This window comes from Anomaloglossus baeobatrachus, chromosome 3, assembly GCF_048569485.1.
Source record: "Anomaloglossus baeobatrachus isolate aAnoBae1 chromosome 3, aAnoBae1.hap1, whole genome shotgun sequence".
Lineage (NCBI taxonomy): Eukaryota > Metazoa > Chordata > Amphibia > Anura > Aromobatidae > Anomaloglossus > Anomaloglossus baeobatrachus.
Window position 1 is genome coordinate 183,134,758 of NC_134355.1, and position 25,123 is coordinate 183,159,880.

A 25,123-nucleotide genomic window follows, 5' to 3' on the forward strand; every position below is an offset into this window, starting at 1 on the left:
TATTCTGTATAGCGCTGTGTATAGAGCGTACACAGCAGTATCGGAGACAGGAGCTAGGCCAGCGGTGACTGACACCAAGACGCAGAAGGCAGATAATGGCATGCTGGAGGAAAATGTCCGTTTTTATAATGCAGGGACATGTGACATGGACATCCTATCACACATGCCGTTGCTTCTCTGGCTAAAAGTCCACTTAGCTGTGTGTGTGTCTGGGATTGGCTGACATGCTGGCCCGCCCCACTACACGCGCGCACTTAGGGAAGGAAGACAAGGAAAAAAAAAAAAAATGGCGATCGCCATTATCCAAACAGCAGTGATCTGAATGCGCTGTTCTCGCACATTATACACTGAAATTTCATAATATTGTGAGTCACAGAGTGACTTACACTATTACAGTGGAAAGCCAGCTAATAATTAGCTTGTCTTTTTGCTGCTAGAACCGTTCTCGAACGTATCTAGAACTATCGAGCTTTAGCAGAAAGCTCGAGTTCTAGTTCGATCTAGAACAGCCCCCAAAATCACTCGAGCCGCGAACTGGAGAACCTCGAACTGCGAACCGCGCTCAACTCTAGCAATTATACATATGCTGCTGTATAAGCAATGTAAGGGGCAAAGTAATGTTATTCCGCTGATTGATAGTTTTAATGGGTTTAACTGATCAAACACTGATTACACAATGACAAGAACAAAACGTAAAGCTTAAGAGAACCTATTATGTAAAAAAAAACGCTTTTAACCTGCAGATATGGGGTTAATTTGCAGGTTAATATCGCTTTAATACTGTGCAGCTGCTCCACTGAAAACCTAGCTATTGGGAGGAAATTAAATTTATTTCTCCCACGGGGCTTCCGACTTTCAGTCATATAGGCATGGCTTCACTCGCCGCACAGTACATAGTGAACAATGGCTGTAATCAAACCTTGGCACTGACTGACAGCTGACTTTGTAGTGATGCACTGCAGAGCCAGCTATCAGTCAGTGTCGAGCTGTGGTTATAGCCACACCCGGTCACTATCTAATGAGTGGTAACTTAGGCCACGCCTCTATGAATGAAAACCAGAGGCTGCCAAGAAGACTAAAAATATTTTCTCTCATAGCCAGGACTTCAATGTTGCATTTGCACTCCCTGCAGATTAACACCATATCTGTAGTTTACAGCTGGGATCACATGAGCAAATAGCATCCGATGCGAGATATGCTAATGACACTCGTCTCAAATGCTGCTGCAAGCATGAGCCATGTGTCATTTTACCCAATTCTCTAGCATGCAAGAATCAAAGCACTAATGAAGAGACCATGGATAGATTAATCTCTCCATCTTCTCCATTGTCGATCTCTGCATATATCCAAGTGCAGTCAGATTTTTCACATGTACCTATAAATTTGTATAGGTGCGTGTGATTTGAAACACCATGCTGCAACCTTTTGCTCATGCTGAAACAGCATGTGAAAAAAATTGCAGATCTGCTCAGCTTCATTGACTAAAAGTGGACTGAGTGCAATATGAGACTTGTATAGGTATGTGTGATCTGAGATACGTTGTCAATGACAGCATGCTGCGATCTTTTGCTCTTTCCGAATCAGCATGGGAAAAAAAATGCAGATCTGCTCAGCCTCACTAACTAACCTTAGTCCGAGTGCAATGTGAGATTTTCTCGCATTGCACTCATCCGATTTGAACACTAATGTGAGCGAACCATAATAGCGCTGTTTTACTTGCCAAGTTTCCTTTATATTCCTCAATAAAAAATAAAAGTAGTAAGATACACACTGTCTTCCACACATTAAAAAAGGCTGGACATGCTGATGAGGCTGGGAGGGGTCATCTCTGAGCCACTGATTAACTGAGCACATTTTTACAGTGTGTCAAGGACAACAGTAGAAGCCCAGACCAGCGGACCAATAAAGAACTGGAACAATACGTATCAGGATTGGGAGTGCGAGTACTACATTTCCCGTAAGGACAACATGCTCTAATTTTTAATCTCTGGGACATACTTTTAACCCTTTAGCACAAGATGACATACATCTACAGTATGTCAGCACTATGGTGAATATGTGTAGATAGGGCTCCGGAGCAAGGTAGATGCTGCTAGCTGTCTATGTTACATAGCCAGTATCTGGGTCTAACAGCAGCAACTGGAGCTGAGCTCCAGTCACTGATGGTAACCACTCAAATGCCCCTGTCATTCTTTGAAGACCGCATTTAAACTGGGTGGTTGCAGGGTACCATAGGGTTAACATGGCACCAAGAGGCCTGCTGAAGTCTCTGCTATCTTGGTACTGCTGCCACAGGCTAAACTCATAGGAGATTATTATTATTATTATTTAGTATTATAGCGCCATTTATTCCATGGCACTTTACATGTGAAAAGGGGTATACATAGTATGGACAAGTACAATAATCATAAATTAAACAAGGCACAAACTGGTACAGGAGGAGAGAGGACCCTCCCCAGGTGGGCTCACAGTCTACAAGGGATGGGTGAGGATACTGTAGGTGAGGGTAGAAATGGTTATGCGGTGCTATAGTGGACTGAGGGTTATGGCAGGTTGTAGGCTTGTCGGAAGAGGTAGGTCTTCAGGTACCCTTTGAAGCTTGTCAAGGTAGGCGAGAGTCTGATATGTGGCAGAGCATTCCAGAGTATGGGGGAGGCATGGGAGAAATCTTGGATGTGGTGATGGGAGGAGGAGATGAGAGGGGAGTAGAGAAGGAGATCTTGTGAGGATCGAAGGTTACATGCAGGTAAGTACTGGGAGACTAGGTTACAGATGTAAGGAAGAGAAAGGTTGTGGATGGCTTTGTAGGTCATCGTTAGGGTATTGAACTGGAGTCGTTGGGCAATGGGAAGCCAGTGAAGGGATTGGCAGAGAGGAGAGGTCAGGAAGTAGTGGGGGACAGGTGGATTAGTCGGGCAGTATAGTGTAGAATAGCTTGTAGGGGTACGAGACTGTTAGAAGGGAGGCCAGAGAGCAGGAGGTTGCAATAGTCCAGGCGAGAGATAATAAGGCCATACACTAGGGTTTTTGCAGCTTCTTGGGAAAGGAATGTACGAATCCGGGAAATATTTTTGACTTGGAGGTGGCAGGAGGTGGAATGGGCTTGAATGTGTGGCTTGAAAGAGAGAGCAGAGTCTAGAGTTACTCCCAGGCAGCGAGCACGCAGGACTGGGGAGAGTAAGCAGCCTTTGACTTTGATGGATATGTCAGGTGGGGTGGTAGAGTGAAGAGGAGGAAAGATAATCGAATTCTGTTTTGTCCATGTTCAGTTTCAGAAATCGAGTAGAGAAAAGGATGAAATAGTAGACAGACATTGTGGGATTTTGGTTAGTAGGGAGGTGATGTCAGGTCCAGAGAAGTACATCTGCGTATCATCAGCATAGAGGTGATACTGAAAGCCGTGGGACTCTATGAGGTAGTTATCAAAGAGTGCCATTTTGATCCCTTGTTGAGTTACCAAATTCCCAAACTTTAAATATGTTGTTTATCAAACACATTTTAACTCTTCATGGGATTCCAGAAAATATTGTGTCCAATTCTGAGGGCTTTCTGAAGTAAAATTAATACTGAATTGTTCTTTTCATCAGATTATCACAAGAGACCAATAGTCAGACTGAAGATGCCCACCAAACACTTAAGTAATTTCTCTGTGTTATGTCTATGACCATCAGTCTGACTGGGTAGAACACTTGCCTTTAGTTGAGTTTGCCATAAATAATCAATATCAAAAATCCATTAAGACATCATATTTTTTCTATATTCTTGCGTATCATCCACATTTTTTTTAATTTACATTCTGGTTCTTAACTTGGTACTCCAGAAGCTGAACTTGTCTGGTCTAAAGTCAGAGAAAACCTGAAAAGTGCACAGAATAAACAGAGCTCATCTGCTAATAAGAGGTGCATTGATGGGCCGAGTTTGCTATTGGGGACAAGATGTGGTAATCTAATAGAAATATACAATTTTGCCCATACAGGATGCTGTCAAGAGAGCTACAGCAAAATTAAAGAAGCTGCAGGAATTTCTGTCAAGTATTGTTTGTTTACTGCATGTAACAACAATCTCACGTATTCTTCATATGTCTTGTCTGTGGGTTAATTTTACAAAAGTATTAAAGTCCGGCTATGTTTTACCAAAACCTACATTAAGTCTGCCAAAAGCCTGTGGAAAAATGTGTTATGGTCTGATGAGCTCAAGGTTAAACTTTTTGGTTATAATTTAAAAAGATCACCATACCCAAAATGAAGAATGTTAGAGGTAGCATTCTACTTTGGGGCTGTTTTTTGGCAGCTAGAACTGGCCAATATCAAGTTGGCAGAAGTTATGAACAGTTCCAAATATTAGTCCATTTTGCAATAAAAGCTTCAGGTTTTTGCTAAAAAGCTGAAGATAAGGAGGAATTTCACTTTCCAGCATGACAAGACCCTAAGCCTACCTCCAAAATCACCATAAGAATGGTTTCACCAGAAGGAGATCAAAGTTTTGCATGGCCCAGCAAGAGCCCAGACCTCAATACAATTGAAAATCTTTTGGTTCTTGTGAAAAAGACTATACACAGGAGATACCCTCGCAATCTTACAGATTTGGAGCGCTACAGCATGGAAGAATGGGCGAAGTTTGCCAATTATAGATGTGCCATACATATAGGCTTCTACCCAAAAGAAAACAGAGGTACTTCAATAAAATATTAATTTAAAGGTGTGCATATTTATGCCACTACATTATTTTAGTTTTTTTAATTTTTCCATTTTCTCCCGGAAAATATTTCAGCTTATTTTTCATTTGAATTGTGCAGATTATGGATACCATAAAGATGGCAAAAGTACTGAAATTATTCTTTTTTACTTGACAAATACCTGGCATTTTAACAGGGGTGTTTAGATTTTTTTTATATATCTAATGTAGTATAAGTTATCAGACAATTGCAAGTTCAAGTCACCTAAGGGGACTAAAATCTAAATAAAAAAATTGTCCTGCAGTTTCTTATTACATTATATCTTTTGTATTGTTTAATCTCATTGCATGTGTTGTATTTACTCAGTAAGGGCAGCTTCACATGCTGCGATCTCGCTAGCGAGATCGCTAGCGTGCGTACCCGCCCCCATCGTTTGTGCGTCTTGGACATATCGCTGCCCGTGGCGCACAAAATCGCTAGGAAAGGTCACACTACTTACCTGCATAGCGACGTCGCTGTGATCGGCAAACTGCCTCCTTTCTAAGGGGGGTGGTTCGTTCGGCGTCACAGCGACGTCACTAAGCGGCCGCCCAATCAAAGCGGAGGGGCGGAGATGAGCGGGACGTAACATCCCGCTCACCTCATTCCTTCCTCATTGCTGGCGGGATGCAGGTAAGGTGATGTTCCTCTGGTGTCACACGTAGCGATGTGCGCTGCCAAAGGAACGAAGAACAACATCGTAACTGCAACAGCAACGATAATTGAGATTAGGGGGATGTCACTGATTAGCGATTTTGAACGTTTTTGCAACAATTCAAAATCGCTAATAGGTGTCCCACGCAATGACATCACTAACGCGGCCGGATGTTCGTCACAAAATCCGTGACCCCGACGACATCGCTTTAGCGATGTCGTAGAGTGTAAAGCCACCTTTAGCCTTATTATTCATTTTTTATACCCTCTATTGACTTACTACCACATTAGCTTAAAGGTTAGGCTCTATAGCCAGGTATTGTGGGATTATATTATTTATCTGCGGACACTGCCTTGTTTATACAAGGGGCAGTGTGTGGGAGAGATACTATACAGAGGAGCAGTGTGTGTGGGAGAGATATACAGAGGGGCAGTGTATGTGGGGATATTATATAGAGGGGCAGTGTGTGTGGGAGAGATATACAGAGTTGAGTGTGTGTGGGAGAGACGTTATACAGAGGGGCAATGTGTGTGGGAGAAATATTATACAGAGGGGAAGTGTGTGGGGATATTATACAGAGGGACAATCTGTGAGGGATATTATGCAGAATGGCAGTGCATGAGGGGATATTATAAAGAGGAGCAGTGTGTGGGGAATATTATAAAGAGGGGCCATGTGTGTGGGGAATATTATACAGAGGGGCAGTGTGTGCGAGAATATTATCCAGAGGGGCAGTATGTGGGAATTTAATACAGAGGGACAGTGTATGGGGGGATATTTACAGAGGGGCATTGTGTGGGGGGGATATTATACAGAGGTACAGTGTGTGGTGGAGTGGATATTATACCAAGAGGCAGTGTGTAAGAGAGATTATGGAATGGGGCGGTGCAGAGAATGTAGAATAGAGAGGGGCAGCGTAGGGTTTGTATTACTAGTAATTTTCTGAAGCAAATACTGCATTTTCTGGAACAATTTCAAGGGTGCCAACTTTTTGGTCATGACTGTGTGTACATATATATATATATATATATATATATATATATATATATATATATATATATATATATGTATATGTGTGTGTGTATATATATATATATATATATATATATATATATATACCTAGCAGCCTCTATAGTGGATAAGTATTTAAATTTTATATTTATATATATATGTATATATATATATATATATATATATATAAAATTTTCAGCCAGCAGATGGTATTTCATGGGAACTGTTAATGTGTAATAGGTGAGGATGTGGTGCAGAAGTGGAATTTTTCCAAGCGTGATGGTGAGACTGTGGAAGGTATGAGGGGTGGACGTGAAGCTGGGTTGAAGTCTGGGTGAAGTCTCAAGGGGGCCCCAAAATTTTGCCAGAATGGTGCCCTGAAATTGCTAGTGGCAGCCCTGTTTACACTATAGTTTCACTGTTTTAAAGAGCTTCTAACACAAAAATTCACTCTGATACACAGTTCTGGCCACACAGCACAACTGGTACTTGTACAATTACTGTCTATAACATGTAATTACCCCCCAAACTTTTTTTAAATATATGATCAATCAAATCCACGCTGACTTAAAAAACTTACCTTGAGCATGAAGTGAAGCACAGAATGTAAAAAAAATGGGCAACCACACCAAGTTTCTTTGCAGCATAACTCCTATGTAGAAAAAAAATAAAGAAGTTAATTTGGTAATAATCTTTTCAGTCATTTAATTCTTGCAAAATGATAACAATTTTGAGTTTTCTGTACAGTTAATAAAGTATAAACAGCCTAATCTTCGAAAATTAGAAGAAATTGGAAAAGGTGGATTTGTGATTCCAGAAGACTAAGGTCTAAGGTTACTCAGGTGATTTTAAATTTCTCCTAAACAGAACACAAAAAAAGCATTTAGAAACTAGCATAAAATTAATAGACTATGAACTGTACCCCTGTTGAAAGATAATTGTACCTCCTCTTTGGATAAGTATATACACTGCTCAAAAAAATAAAGGGAACACTTAACCAACCATATATAACTCCAAATTAATCAAACTTCTGTGAAATCAAACTGTCCACTTAGGAAGCAACACTGATTGACAATCAATTTCACATGCTGTTGTGTAACTGGAATAGACATCAGATGGAAATTAGTGGCCACAAATGTGCATGTGTCTGCACAAACGGTTAGAGACTCCATGGGGATGACATGAGGGCCCGACGTCAACAGATGGGGGTTGTGCTCACTGCCCGACACCGTGCAGGATGCTTGGCATTTGACACAGAACACCAGGATCTGCAAATTCGCCACTCGTGCCCTGTGCTCTTCACAGATCAAAACAGGTTCACACTGAGCACATGTGACAGACGTGACAGAGTATGGAGACGCCATGGAGAGGGATCTGCTGCCTGCAACATCCTTTAGCATGACCGGTTTGGCAGTGGGTCAGTAATGGTGTGGGGTGGCATTTCTTTGGAGGGCCGCACAGCCCTCCATGTGCTTGCCAGAGGTAGCCTGACTGCCATTAGGTACCGAGATGAGATCCTCAGATCCCTTGTGAGACCATATGCTGGTGCGGTTGGACCTGGGTTTCTCCTAATGCAGCACAATGCCAGACCTCATGTGGCTGTAGTGTGTCAGCAGTTTCTGCAAGATGAAGTCATTGAAGCTATGGACTGGCTCGCTCATTCTCCAGACCTGAATCCAATTGAGCACATCTGGGACATCATGTCTCACTCTATCCACCAAAGTCACCTTGCACTACAGACTGTCCAGGAGTTGGCGGATGCTTTAGTCCAGGTCTGAGAAGAGATCCCTCAGGCGACCATCCGCAACCTCATCAGGATCATGCCAAGTCTTTGTAGGGAGGTCATACAGGCACGTGGAGGCCACACACAATACTGAGCCTTATTTTGACTTGTTTCCACTTTCATTTTGTCTTGTTTTGATTTTCATTTTGACTTTTTTCCACTTTCATTTTGTGTGTGTATTCAAATCCAGTCCTCCATTGGTTAAAATATTTGATTTCCATTGATGATTTTTGTATGATTTTGTTGTCAGCACATTCAACTTTGTACAGAACAAATTATTCAATGAGAATATTTCATTCATTCAGATCTAGGATGTGTTATTTGAGTGTTCCCTTTTAATTTTTTGAGCAGTGTAAAATGTGGATTTGCAGCAGACACCTTCAGCAACAATCCTGAAAGAATCCACTGGGAGCAAATGTGTAGATCTTGCTGAAGTTCTCAGTACAAACAAAATAAAGAAGATAACACGGGTCTACAAAAAAAAATAACATTTTTCTGGCATGGACTTTAAGAACAGTTTTAGGCTAATTTGAGGGTCCTGAATTCAAATCTGATCTTATAATTTCTCTATCACATCACGTTTTTTGCACTATAAGTATATATGCCATTTTCATGAATTCCATGAAAAATATAAGTAGTGTATCAAAAGTGCCGGTTTATACAGTTCACTAAGGTAAACTTAGTTTACATTTAGTCTCCCAATAAATGTGAGAATATCTTTGTTTTCTTTGAACATGCATAATTCCCATTTGTTATGATAAGAAAGCAAAAAAACAGTTTTCAATGTACACAAGTCGTGTGCAGGTACTGTTTTATTTATTGAAATTTTCAATGAATTTTGATATTTATTGCTTTTAGCCTGCTGTTTTTCTGTTTTTTGTTTGTGAATCAATATCTAAGGTTTGTGTGTGTGCATGTGTGTGTGTGGGGGGGGGGGGGCAGAAATTCAATGAACAACTCAGGTAGCTAACAACTTTTATCTTGTATTTCTCTGCAGGATGTTTTGCTGATCTAACAATGGCCTCTACATCTCGCAGAAGACAGTGCTCAAATGATCCAAATATTTTTTGTTACATCTGTGGAAACTTTGCTGTGAAGACTCAGAGGTGCAACATTACTGACTGTTAAGAGGGTGTATTTTTGCGTACTTCAAAGTAAAACCTGGAGACCAAGACAAGCATTGGGCTCCTCACAAAGTGTGCAAAACCTGTATTGAGAGCTTAAGTTCATGGTCTCAAGGAAAGAATGCTAAACTTCAGTTTGGAGTTCCTATGGTTTGGAGAGAACCAAGCAATGATTTAGAAAACTGCTATTTCTGCTTTGTCAACGTAAAAGGTTTCAATAAGAAAAACAAGCAATATTTGCAATACCCGAGTATCCCTTCAGCTATTTGACCAGTTGCCCATAGTGAAGACATACCTGTTCCAAAATATACTGCGCTTCCAGAAAACGCTGACACAAATCTCTTCTCACATTGTTATACTGATGAAGAAGACAGTCCAGATATTTTTCAGCCATGTGATGAAGATTGTGACAAACCAATTCTGTTTACTCAGTCTGCTTTGGATGATCTGGTTAGAGATCTTTATCTACCATCTGCTGAACTATTGGCTTCAAGACTACAAGAGAATCGAATGTTGAAACCCGGAACAAGTGTCTCATTTTATCGTAACAGGGAAGCAGAACTGCGTAAGTACTTCCATTCAGATGGCCAGCTTGTCTATTGTACTGATGTTGAAGGGCTACTTCTCTTTATGGGACTTCCAGCATATGATTCAAGAGATTGGAGGTTTTTTATTGATAGTTCCAAAAGAAGTTTAAAATGTGTTCTGTTTTACAATGGAAATAAGTATGGCTCTGTACCAATAGGTCATTCTGTAAAACTTAAAGAAGAATATAAAAACATCAAGATTGTTCTAGAGAGGTTACAATATAATGTTCATGGGTGGTTGATTTGTGTTGATTTGAAAATGGTTAACTTTCTTTTGGGTTTGCAAGGAGGGTACACAAAACACCCTTGTTTTCTGTGCTACTGGGACAGTAGAGCTACAGCAGAGCATTGGGTGAAAACTGAATGGCCTCAGCGACAGAGTTTGGCATCTGGCAATAAGAATGTCATCCATGATCCTCTAGTGGATAGGAAGAACATTGTCTTTCCTCCCTTGCACATAAAACTTAGATTGATGAAGCAGTTCGTCAAAGCTCTCAATCACAGTAAAGAATGCTTTAACTATATATGTTCAACTTTTCCTGGTCTTAGTGAAGAGAAGAAAAAGGCTGGAATATTTGATGGACCTCAAATAAGAACACTTATGAGAGACCCAAATTTTATCACATCAATGAATGAGACAGAAGAAAGAGCTTGAAATGCATTTTGTAATGTGGTGCAGAATTTTCTAGGGAATAAGAAGGAAGACAGCTATGAACAGATTGTGGAAGAGCTACTAATAAGTCTGCGAAATCTTGGATGTAGAATGAGTGGAGCGAAGAAAAAAACATTTCATCCAGCACTTGAAGATATAATATCCCAATTTCTCAATATTCGCGGACTTGAAAAAAACATAATCAGTTTTATTGGTGTACAAAAGTACAAATAATTAAAAACATTGCGTCTTACGCATTTCAAGCCGAACAAGGGCTCTTAATTAGAGTTGAGCGCGGTTCGCGGTTCGAGGTTCTCCAGTTCTAAGCTCGAGTGATTTTTGGGGCTGTTCGAGATCGAACTAGAACTCGAGCTTTTTGCAAAAGCTCGATAGTTCTAGACACGTTCGAGAACGGTTCTAGCAGCAAAAAGCAGGGCTTTTTACAGCTACAGTGAGCAGGAGCCATCGCTGGCAGCCTGCCAGAAGCTGGTAACCAAGATAAACATCGGGTATCCAAGCAAAGCGCTTTGGTTAGTAACCCGATGTTTATCTTAGTTACGTGCAGGAAGCCCACACTTCCCCGCTCAGCTCGCTGCGCCCCCTCCTGCCCGCGGCATGTACACATACATACACACACACACACACACACACACACAACCCCCCCCCCCCCCGCTCGGCTTACCTGCGGTGATGAAGTCCCGCCATCCCGACCTCAGCGCTGTCACTGTCCTCCATGGCCGCCGCTTGTCACATCACCTCTCGCTTCCGACCCGAGACTGACTAGCGGTGACGTCACGGACCTCTCGCGATACTTGAGGGGAAGGCGCCGGTCATTGAACTCAGTGACAGGGGCTGTCAGTGTGCTGGAGATCAGCGCAGGTAATGTACCTCGCTGACAGCAGCACTTGTCACCCCCCTGCAGTGACCTGGGCTGACCCATTGATGTTAGCTCAGGTCACTGCACTGCTCTCCCAGCCAATGGGGAACATCCTGCTCTTCATTGACTGGGACAGTGTGGATCGTCATGGCAACCCCTTGGATTACACCAGACCTGGATTTGTTTTTCATTCTAATAAATTGGTTAAAGAGGGAATGTTTTGGGGAGTGTTTTTTCAAATAAAAATGTGTTTGTCGTCTATTTTTTTTTATTACTGACTGGGTTGGTGATGTCGGGTATCTGATAGACGCCTGACCTCACCAACCCCAGGGCTTGATGCCAGGTGACATTACACATCTGGTATTAACCCCATATATTACCCCGTTTGCCACCGCACCAGGGCGCGGGATGAGCTGGGGCGAAGCACCAGGATTGGCGCATCTAATGGATGCGCCACTTCTGGGGCGGCTGCAGCCTGCTATTTTTAGGCTGGGGAGAGTCCAATAACCATGGACCTCCCTAGTCTGAGAATATCAGGCCCCAGCTGTCTGCTTTACCTTGGCTGGTGATCCAATTTTGGGGGACCCCTACGTGTTTTTTTTTTAAATTATTTATTTAATTTAAAATAACAGCGTGGGGTGCCCTCAGTTTTGGATTACCAGCCAAGGTGAGGTTGCCAGCTGTGGTCTGCAGGCTGCAGCCGTCTGCTTTACCCTAGCTGGCTACAAAACTAGGGGGAACCCTACGTCATTTTATTATTCATTCTTTTGGCTAAATACAAAGCTAAGCACCCCTTAGTGCCACATGAAAGGCACCAAAGGGTGCTCCACTTTTTCTCCATTTTTTCTCCACCTTTTCTCCATTTTTTCTCCACTTTTTCTACATTTTTTTCTCCACTTTTTCTCCACTTTTTCTCCATTTTTTCTCCACTTTTTCTCCACTTTTTCTCCACTTTTTCTCCATTATTTTCTCCACTTGTTCTCCACTTTTTCTCTACTTTTTTTCCATTTTTTTCTCCACTTTTTCTCTACTTTTTCTACATTTTTTTCTCCACTTTTTCTCCACTTATTCTCCACTTTTTCTCCACTTTTTCTCTACTTTTTCTACATTTTTTTCTCCACTTTTTCTCCACTTATTCTCCACTTTTTCTCCACTTTTTCTCCACTTTTTCTCCACTTTTTCTCCACTTTTTCTCCATTTTTTTTCTCCACTTTTTCTCCAATTTTTCTCCACTTTTTCTCCACTTTTTCTCCACTTTTTCTCCATTTTTTTTTCTCCACTTTTTCTCCAGTTTTTCTCCACTTTTTCTCCACTTTTTTTCCATTTTTTTCTCCACTTTTTCTCCACTTTTTCTACATTTTTTTCTCCACTTTTTCTCCACTTTTTCTCCATTTTTTTCTCCACTTATTCTCCACTTTTTCTCCACTTTTTTTTCTCCACTTTTTCTCCAATTTTTCTCCACTTTTTCTCCACTTTTTCTCCACTTTTTCTCCACTTTTTCTCCATTTTTTTCCTCCACTTTTTTCCATTTTTTTCTCCACTTTTTCTCCACTTTTTCTACATTTTTTTCTCCACTTTTTCTCCACTTTTTCTCCACTTTTTCTCCATTTTTTTCTCCACTTATTCTCCACTTTTTCTCCACTTTTTCTCCACTTTTTTTCCATTTTTTTCTCCACTTTTTCTCCACTTTTTCTCCACTTTTTTTCCACTTTTTTTTCCATTTTTTTCTCCACTTTTTCTCCACTTTTGCTCCACTTTTGCTCCACTTTTTCTCCATTTTTTCTCCACTTTTTCTCCATTTTTTCTCCACTTTTTTCCATTTTTTCTCCACTTTTTCTCCACTTTTTCTCCACTTTTTTCTCCACTTTTTCTCCACTTTTTCTCCACTTTTTCTCTACTTTTTTTCCATTTTTTTCTCCACTTTTTCTCCATTTTTTTCTCCACTTTTTCTCCACTTTTTCTCTACTTTTTTTCCATTTTTTTCTCCACTTTTTCTCTACTTTTTCTACATTTTTTTCTCCACTTTTTCTCCACTTTTTATCCACTTTTTCTCCACTTTTTTTTCCATTTTTTTCTCCACTTTTGCTCCACTTTTGCTCCACTTTTTCTCCATTTTTTCTCCACTTTTTCTCCACTTTTTCTCCACTTTTTTTCCATTTTTTTCTCCACTTTTTCTCCACTTTTTCTCCATTTTTTTTCTCCACTTTTTCTCCACTTTTTCTCCACTTTTTCTCCATTTTTTCTCCATTTTTTCTCCATTTTTTCTCCACTTTTGCTCCACTTTTTCTCCACTTATGGAGAAAAAGTGGAGAAAAAGTGGAGAAAAAGTGGAGAAAAAGTGAAGAAAAAAATGGAGAAAAAGTGGAGAAAAAGTAGAGAAAAAGTGGAGAAAAAAATGGAGAAAAAGTGGAGAAAAAGTGGAGAAAAAGTGGAGAAAAAAATGGAGAAAAAGTGGAGAAAAAGTGGAGAAAAAGTGGAGAAAAAAATGGAGAAAAAGTGGAGAATTTTTTTCTCCACTTTTTCTCCACTTATTCTCCACTTTTTCTCCACTTATGGAGAAAAAGTGGAGAAAAAAATGGAGAAAAAGTGGAGAAAAAGTGGAGAAAAAGTGGAGAAAAAGTGGAGAAAAAAATGGAGAAAAAGTGGAGAAAAAGTGGAGAAAAAAATGGAGAAAAAGTGGAGAATTTTTTTCTCCACTTTTTCTCCACTTATTCTCCACTTTTTCTCCACTTTTTCTCCATTTTTTTCTCCACTTTTTCTCCAGTTATTCTCCACTTTTTCTCCACTTTTTCTCCACTTTTTCTCCACTTTTTCTCCATTTTTTCTCCACTTTTTCTCCATTCTTTTTCTATGGTCGGTCTACCCATTAGCTCTGCCATGCACACTGTAGCTCTACACCTACTGCACATGTTACTTTATGATTGACATCTCTTTCGTACCAGAGCTGTCTAAGTCTACTCTGACCCCATATTTGTCATTACTATATTGTCCTTGTACTGTATTATGACATTTGTATCATGTGTTTCATTTCTTGCTGTGTTGCAATTTTTTTGCTGCATCCCAATTGTACCTCTACATTGTTCGAGTTTATGTTATTGTTCTCTCACTCTTATGTGATACTGATTATTGTCATTGTTCATGATTACATGCAGATAAGTCCAATCTGACGAAGGCTCAGGCCGAAACGTCATTTGTAACTTGTTTTGGACAAAAACATATATGCTTATGAAAAATTTGTTTTTCTTAATACGGACCAATAAAGAGTGATTTTGCATTACTATTCGTTGTGACTTACTGACTTAGTCTGGGAGATTTAGAGTGCCGAGGTTACTCACTAATTTTATCTATTATTACCTCTGAGCACCTATATACCAGTGAGCAGAGCTTCCTCTACAGTAGTTCTCCTGATTAGGCATGCCCTTACCTCATGAGCAGGGCATTGCAGCTTTGGTAGCAACCATTACGACATGGACTCTGCTGCTGTGGACCCGAGAAGAGTGAGTGCAGATTCATTGCACCCACACTCCTCACATGAAGGGTCCGCACTCCTAGAAAATGGGGGATACGTTCCCTGAGTGTCTCCCCCCCATATTCTAGACGGTCCAGAGTCGTCGTGGGACCCCTTTATTTTTTTTCTTACAATAAATTGGTGAAAGAGGAAATGTTTTGGGGACTGTTTTTTCAAATAAATTTCTTTTGTCGATTTTTTTTTTTTGTTAGTACTGACAGTTTATGATGTTGAGTATATAATAGACGCCATGACATCACAAACTGCTGGGCTTGATCTCAGGTTACTTTACAGCTAGTATCAACCCGATTTATTACCCCGTTTGCCACTGCACCAGGACACGGGATGAGCTGGGGTGAAGCGCCAGGATTGGCGCATCTAGTGGATGCGCCACGTCTGGGGTGCCTGCGGCCTGCTATTTTTAGGCTGTGAAGGCCCAATAACTATGGACCTTCCCACCCTGAGAATACCAGACCACAGCTGTCCGCTTTACCTTGGCTGGTGATCCAATTTAGGGGGACCCTACTTGTATTGTGTAATTATTAATTTTTATACAATAATTATAAAAAAGAGCCTGAGGGGACCTCCACATTGGATCCCCAACCACGGTAAAGCTGCCAGCTGTGGTTTTCAGGCTACAGCCATCTGCTTTACCCTAGCTGGCTATCAAAAATGGGGGGACCCAACGTCATTTTTTTTTTTAACTATTTTTTAAATAGAAAAAATTAATGGGCTTCCCTGTATTTTGATTGCCAACCAAGGTAACGGCAGGCAGATGGGGGTGGCAACCCATAGCTGTCTGCTTTATCTGCGCTGAGAATCAAAAATACCGCGGAGCGCTACGTCATTTTTTTAAAGATTTATTTTTATAGCACTGTGATGTCCAGCAATCAAAATACAGGGAAGCCCATTTTATTTTTAGTTATTTAAATAAATAATTAAAAAAAATATATATGGGCTCCCGCTGCATTTTTTGTATTGCTAGCTAAGGGTAATCCAAGCAGCTACTGGCTGCTAACCCCCACTGCTTGGTGTTACCTTCACTGGCAATGTAAAATCCAGGGAAGCATTTTTTATTTTTTTTGCCAAAAAACTACAAAAAAAGGACGTGAGCTTCGCCATATTTTTGTATACTAGCCAGGTATAGCAGGCAGGTGCTGGAAGAGTTGGATACAGCGCCAGAATATGGCGCTTCTATGAAAATGCCATTTTCTGAGGCGACTGCAGACTGCAGTTCGCAGCAGTGGGGCCCAGAAAGCTCAGGCCAACCTGTGCTGCGGATTCCAATCCCCAGCTGCCTAGTTGTACCTGGCTGGACACAAAAATGGGGCGAAGCCTACGTCATTTGTTTTCTAATTATTTCATGAAATTCATGAAATAATAAAAAAAGGGCTTCCCTTTATTTTTGGTTCCCAGCCGGGTACAAATAGGCAACTGGGGGTTGGGGGCAGCCGTACCTGCCTGCTGTACCTGGCTAGCATATAAAAATATGGCGAAGCCCACATAATTTTTTCAGGGGGCAAAAAACTTCTGCATACAGTCCTGGATGGAGTATGCTGAGCCTTGTAGTTCTGCAGCTGCTGTCTATCTGTATGGAGAAGAGCAGACAGCAGCTGCAGAACTACAAGGCTCAGCATACTCCATCCAGGACTGTATGCAGAATTTTTTTGCCCACCAAAAAAATGACGTGGGCTTCGCCATATTTTTGTATGCTAGCCAGGTACAGCAGGCAGCCACGGGCTGCCTCCAACCCCCAGTTGCCTATTTGTACCCGGCTGGGAACCAAAAATATAGGGAAGCCCGTTTTTTTTAATTATTTCACTTATTTCATGAAATAATTAAAAAACAAATGACGTGGGCTTCGCCCCATTTTTGTGTCCAGCCGGGTACAACTAGGCAGCTGGGGATTGGAATCCGCAGCACAGGTTAGCCCGAGGTTTCTGGGCGCCTCTGCTGCGGATTTCAGTCCGCAGCCGTCCCAGAAAATGGCGCTCTCATAGAAGCGCCATCATCTGGCGCTGTATCCAACTCTTCCAACAGCCCTGGAGCCGGGTGGCTTGTTGGGTAATCATGAGTTAATACTGGCTTTGTTTTACTAGCCAGTATTAAGCCAGAGATTCTTAATGTCAGGCACGTTTGACCCGGCCATTAAGAATCTCCAATAAGGGGTTAAAAAAAACACCACACAGAGAAAAAATACTTTAATAGAAATAAATACACAGACACATTAGAGACTCCTTCTTTATTACCCCCTGTCAGCCCTCCACGATCCTGCTCTTCTGTCTTCTTTCTTTCTAGTGTAGTAGTAGTGACGATTGTACTGAGGATGAGGTTCCCCAGCCCATCATGGGCTGAGGCATCTCATCCTCACTAGTGTAGTAGTGGTGACGATTGTAGTGAGGATGAGGTGCACCAGCCCATCATGGGCTGGGGAACCTCATCCTCAGTACAATCCTCACTACAATCGTGAAGCAGCGTGCAGCCTTCACTCCGTGAGTGATCACTGCTGGCTGTCAGCGGTAACAGCGGTAACGCTGACAGACGCGTTACCATAGCAACGGTGCTCTCGGAGCCGCGGTTAGCGGTGACGTCACCGCTAACTGCGTTGCTATGGCAACGATGATCTCCGTTAATGACCGACTGTGTCAGCCGGTCCCTAACGGAACGGGGAGTCGACCGTGTGCTAGAGCATGTCGCCGGTACACGGCGATACACATATGTGCACCGTGTACCGGAGAGATGCACTTGCAGGTCCTACATGACGTGTCATAGTCATGTGACCAGTCTGTAGCCAATGAGATAATAGCCACGTGACTGGTCACATGGCTATTTTGACGTCACGATAGGTCCTGCATCAATGCTGGCAGTGCAGGTCACCGGGAGGATTCAGCGATCATCGGATGGAATAGCGGTAGGAGACAGAGTGCAGAAGGGATCGCGAGGACCGGTAAGTGTTATGGCAATGTTTATTAACTGTTTGTGTACATTTATAATGCATTTTTATGTGTTTGTGATTGCCTCCCATTCTAGCCTATACGTTCGAGTTTGGTTCGTCGAACGTTCGACGAACCGAACTCGAACGGGACCCCCGTTCGGCGAGCCGACCTCGAGCCGAACCGGGACCGGTTCGCTCATCTCTACTCTTAATCACAGCATGCTGGATGAAATGGTTTTTTTTTGTTTTTTTTCGCTCCATTAATTCCGGGATTCGGCCCACTAACTGTCCGTGCACTGATCTCTAAAACCGGCCACAGCAAGCTTTGAGGTGAGCCGATCCTGAAACAATTTCTCTCTCTTCTTATGTAGAATGAGTATCAAGATTCACTATTTACACAGCCATTTGGACTTTTTTCCAGAGAACCTTGGGGATGTGAGCGAGGAACAAGGGGAGCCGTTTCATCAGGACATTAAAACAATGGAAGAACGGTATCAAGGCCGGAGGGACTCACATATGATGGCTGACTATTGCTGGAGCTTGATGAGAGACAACCCAGAAGCTGTACATCACAGATCAGCCAGGAAAAGAAAGTTCAAATAACTGCCATTTGCCATTTATCTGTGTGCCATATATATGTGTTTTTATATTTTGTTGTTTAATTCTTTAAGTATATTTGATTTGCTGTACACAGACTTTGTAATCTTTGTTATTCCTTGATTAAAAATATACAAATTGTAGTACCTAAAATCATGTGTTTTTATCATAAAACATTCGATATGAGTTATTTTCATCAAAAATTGAAAATATCTTGATATCCTGATGTGATAGCCAAAAACGGAGTTCATATTCGTAATCAGCAGGCAAAATTGACTTGAAATATGTTTTAAATCCTTTTGCCAGAAAAATTGTGTTGACCTAATCACCTCTTCAAGTTCTCTGGGCACAGTGCTCCCTTGTGTTCCGTGCCAGCTTTCAGACCCATGTCACTGCTGCGGCCCCTGATTGGCTGTAGCGGTCTCATAGGATGAAACGTCTGCACAGGAGGCCGGGATGCATAGTGACTGGCATAGGAGTCCTGTTAGGATTGTAAGAATCACTGCTTAATCTATACTGAAGAAAAAATACTTTTGTTTTTGCTCCCATTTTTCATGAGCTGAACTCAAAGATATAAGACTTTTTCTTTGTACACAAAAAAAATTCTCTTAATATTGTTCACAAATTTGTCCAAATCTGTTAGTGAGCACTTCTCATTTGCTGAGATAATCCATCTCACAGATGTTGCATATCAAGATGTGTTACGGGGGGCTGTCTGATAATAACTTAAAGGAGTATCAGACAGTCAGGGTCCACCGTGCAAAGACTCTGCTGCAGACTATGGCAGAGTGCAATACCTCTGTTAACTCACAGAAGGATATAATAAGTAAGTAAAGCAATTCCTCCCTTACTTGGAGGGTGTGTGGAATGATCTCTGTTAATAATCACAGAGACAAAGGCAATGTGTGCGAAATGGCACCTACCTAGGTCCGCTCTTCTAGTGGTGCAAAAGAGACGAACAGCAGCGTAAGCCGCACAAAGCTCCTACCTGCGTTCGCTCCACTAGTGTGCGAGGACACGAACCACTAGATATGGCACCTGCCTAGGTCCGCTCTTCTAGTGGTGCAAAAGAGACGAACAGCAGCGTAAGCCGCACAAAGCTCCTACCTCTGTTCGCTCCCCTAGTGTGCGAGGATACGAACAACTGCCAGACGCAGTATAAGGAACGTTACCCTAGCGGCAACGTCCACCTACGAGTCGAATCACAAGGCCCAGCCAGACCATGTGCCTCAGGCACCTGCCTATGTCCGCTCCCCTAAGAGGTAAGGATACGGACAGCAGCCGAAGCTGTAAGGTATAAGAACGCTACCCTGCCGGTAGCGCTCACCTTGCATAGACAGAGGAATGCCTAGAGGAACGTGCACAGGGCGTCTACCCTCATGCATGAACCAAGAGGACTGAGCACCATGCGGCGTGTGTCAGGGTCTTATATAGACTCTGTGCCTCATCCAAGATGGAGGACACCAGAGCCAATCGGCTGCCAGAACGACAAGAGTGACGTCATGCTGGCCTATCACCGAGCAAGGCGTCACAAGCACATGACCAGCGACCAATCGGCATAGAAGGTGTCAGAGACATGTGACCTCGTGTCAGCGATGATGTCACCCGCACATGTGCAATGGCTCCAAGATAGGACTTAGTCTCCAGCGCTCGCACATGTGCAGTAGCAAGAAATCTGGACTTAGTCTCCAGCGCTCGCACATGTGCAGTAGCAAGAAATCTGGACTTAGTCTCCAGCGCTCGCACATGTGCAGTAGCAAGAAATCTGGACTTAGTCTCCAGCGCTCGCACATGTGCAGTAGCAAGAAATCTGGACATAGTCTCCAGTGCTCGCAGCAACCGTAACAAGATGCTGATTAAAGAGCATGATTATTACACAGGTGTGCCTTAGGTTGGCGACAATAAAAGGCCACTCTAACATGTGCAATTTTATAGTATTGGGGGGTAAGGGGAGGTCAGAAAACCACTCAGTATCTTCTGTTTCCCACTATTTGCCAGTCTGCCATCAGCACTGTAAGGTGAAAACTGGGATTCATCTGTTAAGAGAACACCTTTTCAATATGCCAGATGCCATCAAATGTGAGCATTTGTCCACTCGAATCCAACGACGAACAGCAGTCAGGGGGAGACCATGATGAGGATCATGAGCATGCATATAAGCTTACCCGAGAAGATTTCTGACACTTTGTGCAGAACTTCTTTGGTTATATCAACAGATTGTTGCAGCAGCTGTCTGTGTGGCTGGTCTCAGACGGTCTTGGACGTGAAGATGCTGGATGTGCAGGTCCTGGGCTGGTGTGGTTAAACATGGTCTAAGGCACACCTGTGCAATAATCACACTGTCTAATCAGCATTTTGGTATGACACACTTGTGAGGTGGATGGATTATCTAGAAGTGCTCACTAAGAGTATGTGCCCACGATCAGTGTTCACTGTGTTTTGGACGCAGCATGCCTCAATGCTGTGATGTACTCTACAGTACAAGCATAGTGGATAGGATTTCTAGAAATCCCATGACCACTGTGCTTGTTTTTCCAGCAACAAACACTGAGATGCGATGCGGCTTTCTAAGCCAAAGCATGTCAATTGTTTGCTGTGGAGTCACACGTGTCCTCAGTAGGGAGAACACAAGTGAGAGACCGCAGGGCCCCGAACCCTGATCATGGGAACAGGCCGCTGCAGTCTCCTGCGAGTCCTGATCGTGGGCACGTACCCTAACACAGATTTAGACAAATTTGTGAATAATATTTGCTAGAAAAAGTCCTTTGGTGTAAATAGAAAAAGTCTTACATTTTTAAGTTCAGCTCATGAAAAATGGGAGCAACAAAAAAGTGTTGTGTTTATACTTTTGTTCAGTATAAGTCAAGCTTTTTTATGTCTTCACTAGTAGATTTTGCGGCGGGTAGCAAATCTATTTAATTTTAGCCATCCATTTTTCTCTATGGGGAAATCTGCAATAAATCTTCATTATTTATTCAGGTGAGACTGACATGCTCCAGACTGAAAAATCCTCAGAATTATTCACAATTTGCTGCTGCTAGTTCTGCTAATTTAACTCCTGGGCTGTAAGCTTAACCTTTTCACCCCCTGGTGATTTTTTCATTTTTTTCCTTCCCTTCTTCCATGAGTCATGACATTTTTATTTTTTCATCAATATTGCCATATGAGAGCTTGTTTTTTCTTTTGTTGTTTGTACTTTTGAATTAAACCATTAGTTTTACCATATAGTGCACTGAAAAAAGGGACAAAAATTACAAGTGCGGTGAAACTGCAAAAAAGTGCAATTGCACAATAGGGTGTTTTATTATTATTATTATTATTATTATTTAGCATGTTCACTATATATAGTAAAACTGACCTGGCATTATAATTCCTTAGGTCGGTATGAGCTTGTAGATACCAAACATATATAGTTTTATTTTTATCTAAGTGGTGAATAAAAAATTCTGACGTTTGTAAAAAAAAAAAAAAAGAAAATAGTGCTTTTGTCGCCATATTCCAAGACCTGTAGTGTTCTCATTTTTGGGGGTCTGTGGCACAGTGATGCCTTATTTTTTACATCTTGAGCTGTTGTTTTTACGGATACCATTTTTGTGTAGATTTCATGTTTTTGTCACCTACTATTATGCTGTAATGTAACGTTGCAGCACCAAAAAAACGTAATTTTGTTGTTTGGAATTTTTTTCTCGCTACTCCTATTACCAGTCAGATTACTGTAAGTGCCGGTGCTGTCATGTGAGCGCCGCGCTGTCATGGCATCTCATTGGCGCCCCGTGATTACGTCACCGGGCTGCCAATGGTGGCAGGACACACAGAACAATTCCTGCAGGAAAGCATTGGATCGCACTGTCAGAGCTTAAAAGCACGTTCTAAGCGGTTAACAGGCATGAGTGGATCTCTGATCAACCCGCGCCTGTTAGCTGCACATGTCTGCTGATCAGATGTATCACTTAGTTTAATGAGTGCAGTAGTTGTGACACAATCTTAGATGTAGCATGTAAACGAGCTTAGAAAACTAACCCCGCTCACATTGCAGCTTTCAGTATACATTGTATAGTGACAATGAGCAATGGTAAACAGTGCTGGGGGTGTGGTTGGTCTAGGGGTTTAGTACAGGCCGTGATAATCTTCTGCTGATAAAACCAACATTAAATTGGAACAACAGCACACAGCCTAATAAGTGACACATACCTGAAATCAGTATCTCAGCCCCTACCTCATCCTGTCCTCAGATTATATATCAAAAACCTGCTAACAGAGAGTCCCTATACATATATTCCTACTTATAAATTAAGTTTATGGTTGTATTCCTGGTTATCACCATCCTTAGTGTTCTAGGCCAGCGGAAAGGATAATGTCGAAATCCTAAATGCACCTGTTGGTCTAGGGCAGTGAGGAGGTTAATTTTAGCACTCTTGATGGTCATAAACTTTGAAGGAAATAATGTAGGAACGACAGGTGTATTAGCATAGTGGGGTTAATTACAATAATCTTTATATTATTGGACAGTAAAAAGGTGAATGCAAGGATCACTGGTGGTCTAAGACAGTGCAAGGTACAAAGGGGATGTCTTAAATTTTTAAAAAAATGTATGCTGGTGTTTGTGACATTTCCTGCAGTGATGATATTCTGACTATCCGTAGGTAACCTCTTCAGCCAAGTGAGCGTAGTCAGAACTAGAGATGAGCGAACCTCTCAAGGTTCAGTTTTCCGAGCCGAATCGAACAAGGGGTACGTTCATCGACCCGAACTTCAAACCTATATCAAACCTTTCTGAACCACACTGAATTCAATGGAAGGCCAAACTCAAGGCGGAGAAAACACCTTTGGGGGGTCGATAATCTTGCAGAACAGCAAAAATTGTTTTGGCATAGCCAAAAGCTTCTTAGACTATTGACATAAAAAATATGGAGGTGGATGAGAAACAGGTGTAGGGCTGGTGATCCCATACCCCTGTCAGTACAGACAAGAGACAACTTTGAGACCTATCTAGTAGTCTCAACATTGACATTCGTTTCAGGCTGTGGCACCTCATTTCAGTTTTAAAAATGAAGACATGCTAGAGTGACCGTGTAGGCCTCTTGTTCCTAGAAGACTGGCACTACCCACAAGACACAACTTTGACACCCATTTTGGAGTCTCGACATTTCAAATCCTTTCAAGCAGACAGCAGTACAGTAGCTTCAATTGCCCCCCTCCCCACAGGGATTAAAAGAGCAGGGATGTACAGACAATGCTACACACAGGCTGTGGCCCGGCATTTCAATTTTAAAAATGAAGACATGCTAGAGTGACTGGTGTAGGCCTTTTGCTCCCAAAAGACTGGCACAACAGACTAAAATCTCTTTTCATGTGAGGTGGAAAGAAAGTGTATCTTTTTTCTGTAGACTGTAACGACATCATCAGACTTTGAGTGACTCATTTGCACCCTAGTTTGGCAGTGTTGCTGCCCTTGCATACACAGATGAATGAAGACTCCATTTGCAAAGGTCACAGCTCAGCGATCAAAAGGTGATGCAACATATGGGTTTCTGCACATATGATGAAGAAAAGGACCTCCTACATGAAACATCGTATTTGTACGGGACCAAGTAAAACAATTTCTCAACCAACAAGAAATATTATAGGTTGTAGGATACAACATGGCTAGAAAGAGGGCAGTGGTCCAATAACTCAATGTAAAGGAACTGTTTTGGATCAAGTACCAGTCATCCTTTTTCTGTATCTTATAAAATATGATGGATTTGATTGTGAGTATGGACTTGATCTTCGCAAAGATGAAGTCCATACACACAATCTTCACAAAGGGTGTCTGCTGTTGAAGTTCTACAAGATACAGTTGCATCATCCTGAATCAGCGATTCTCATTTAATAGGGGAGCGGCACAGGGAACACCTGCAGGGAAGACCTCCATGAAGACAACCTGCCTTTTGGTAGCACTTCACGGTAGAAAATCTCTTTGCTTGTGAAACAAAATAAGGTTATCTATTTCATGTGTAACTGTAACAGACTGTAGCATCATCATTAGACTTGGAATGACTTATTTTCACCCTAGCTTGGCAGCATTGCTGCCCTTGCATACACATATGAATGAAGACTACATCTGAGAATTGCCAATGTCCTTGGCTTCCTCCTCTTCCTCTGCTGAGCTACACAACTGCGTACCTCTGGGTTCACACCAAGTGGAACCTACAACTTCATCATCAGGCTCTATGTTGTACCACTCCTCTGTTCCTGGCATCACAGGACAGTACACAAGTGCCTTAAGTATCTGAGTCTCATCATCATCACCTCCACTCCTGGGGGTTAACATCAGTTGACGAGGGTCGGGGTCCTGCTGGAACCCTACTTCGTCTGGGCCAGGATTCAATTCACAAAGGTCTTGGGCATCGGTGCAGATGCTTTCCTCCTCTTTAGTCTGGAAATCTTTGGAGCAAACCTATGATGTCCATGGGATAGAATGTGTGAATAGCTCTTGAGACTCGCCCATGTGTGGTTCCCCACAGTCAGTTTGCCAGTTGGCAATTTGTGACGTGGGCGCAAACAAGTGTAAGTGAGGACGCACCTCTGAGGAATGAACTGTGTGTGATGCTGAGGTGCAGGAAGAGGAGGAGAGGCCGCTTGATGCAGCACTTGCCATTCACTGCAGCACCTGCTGTTTATCAGCCTCATTTCAAGGT

General features: G+C 42.1%; 1 protein-coding gene across 1 annotated transcript in view; it reads right to left on the reverse strand.

The window, feature by feature from the left end:
- Window positions 1–25,123, reverse strand: part of THBS2 (thrombospondin 2) — a 227,897-nt gene that overhangs the window by 167,841 nt on the left and 34,933 nt on the right. Inside the window, exon 2 of the mRNA XM_075339620.1 lies at window positions 6,961–7,032. Coding sequence (XP_075195735.1) covers window positions 6,961–7,027 — 67 coding nt within the window. The 5' untranslated portion in view covers window positions 7,028–7,032. The remainder of the gene's footprint in view (window positions 1–6,960; window positions 7,033–25,123) is intronic.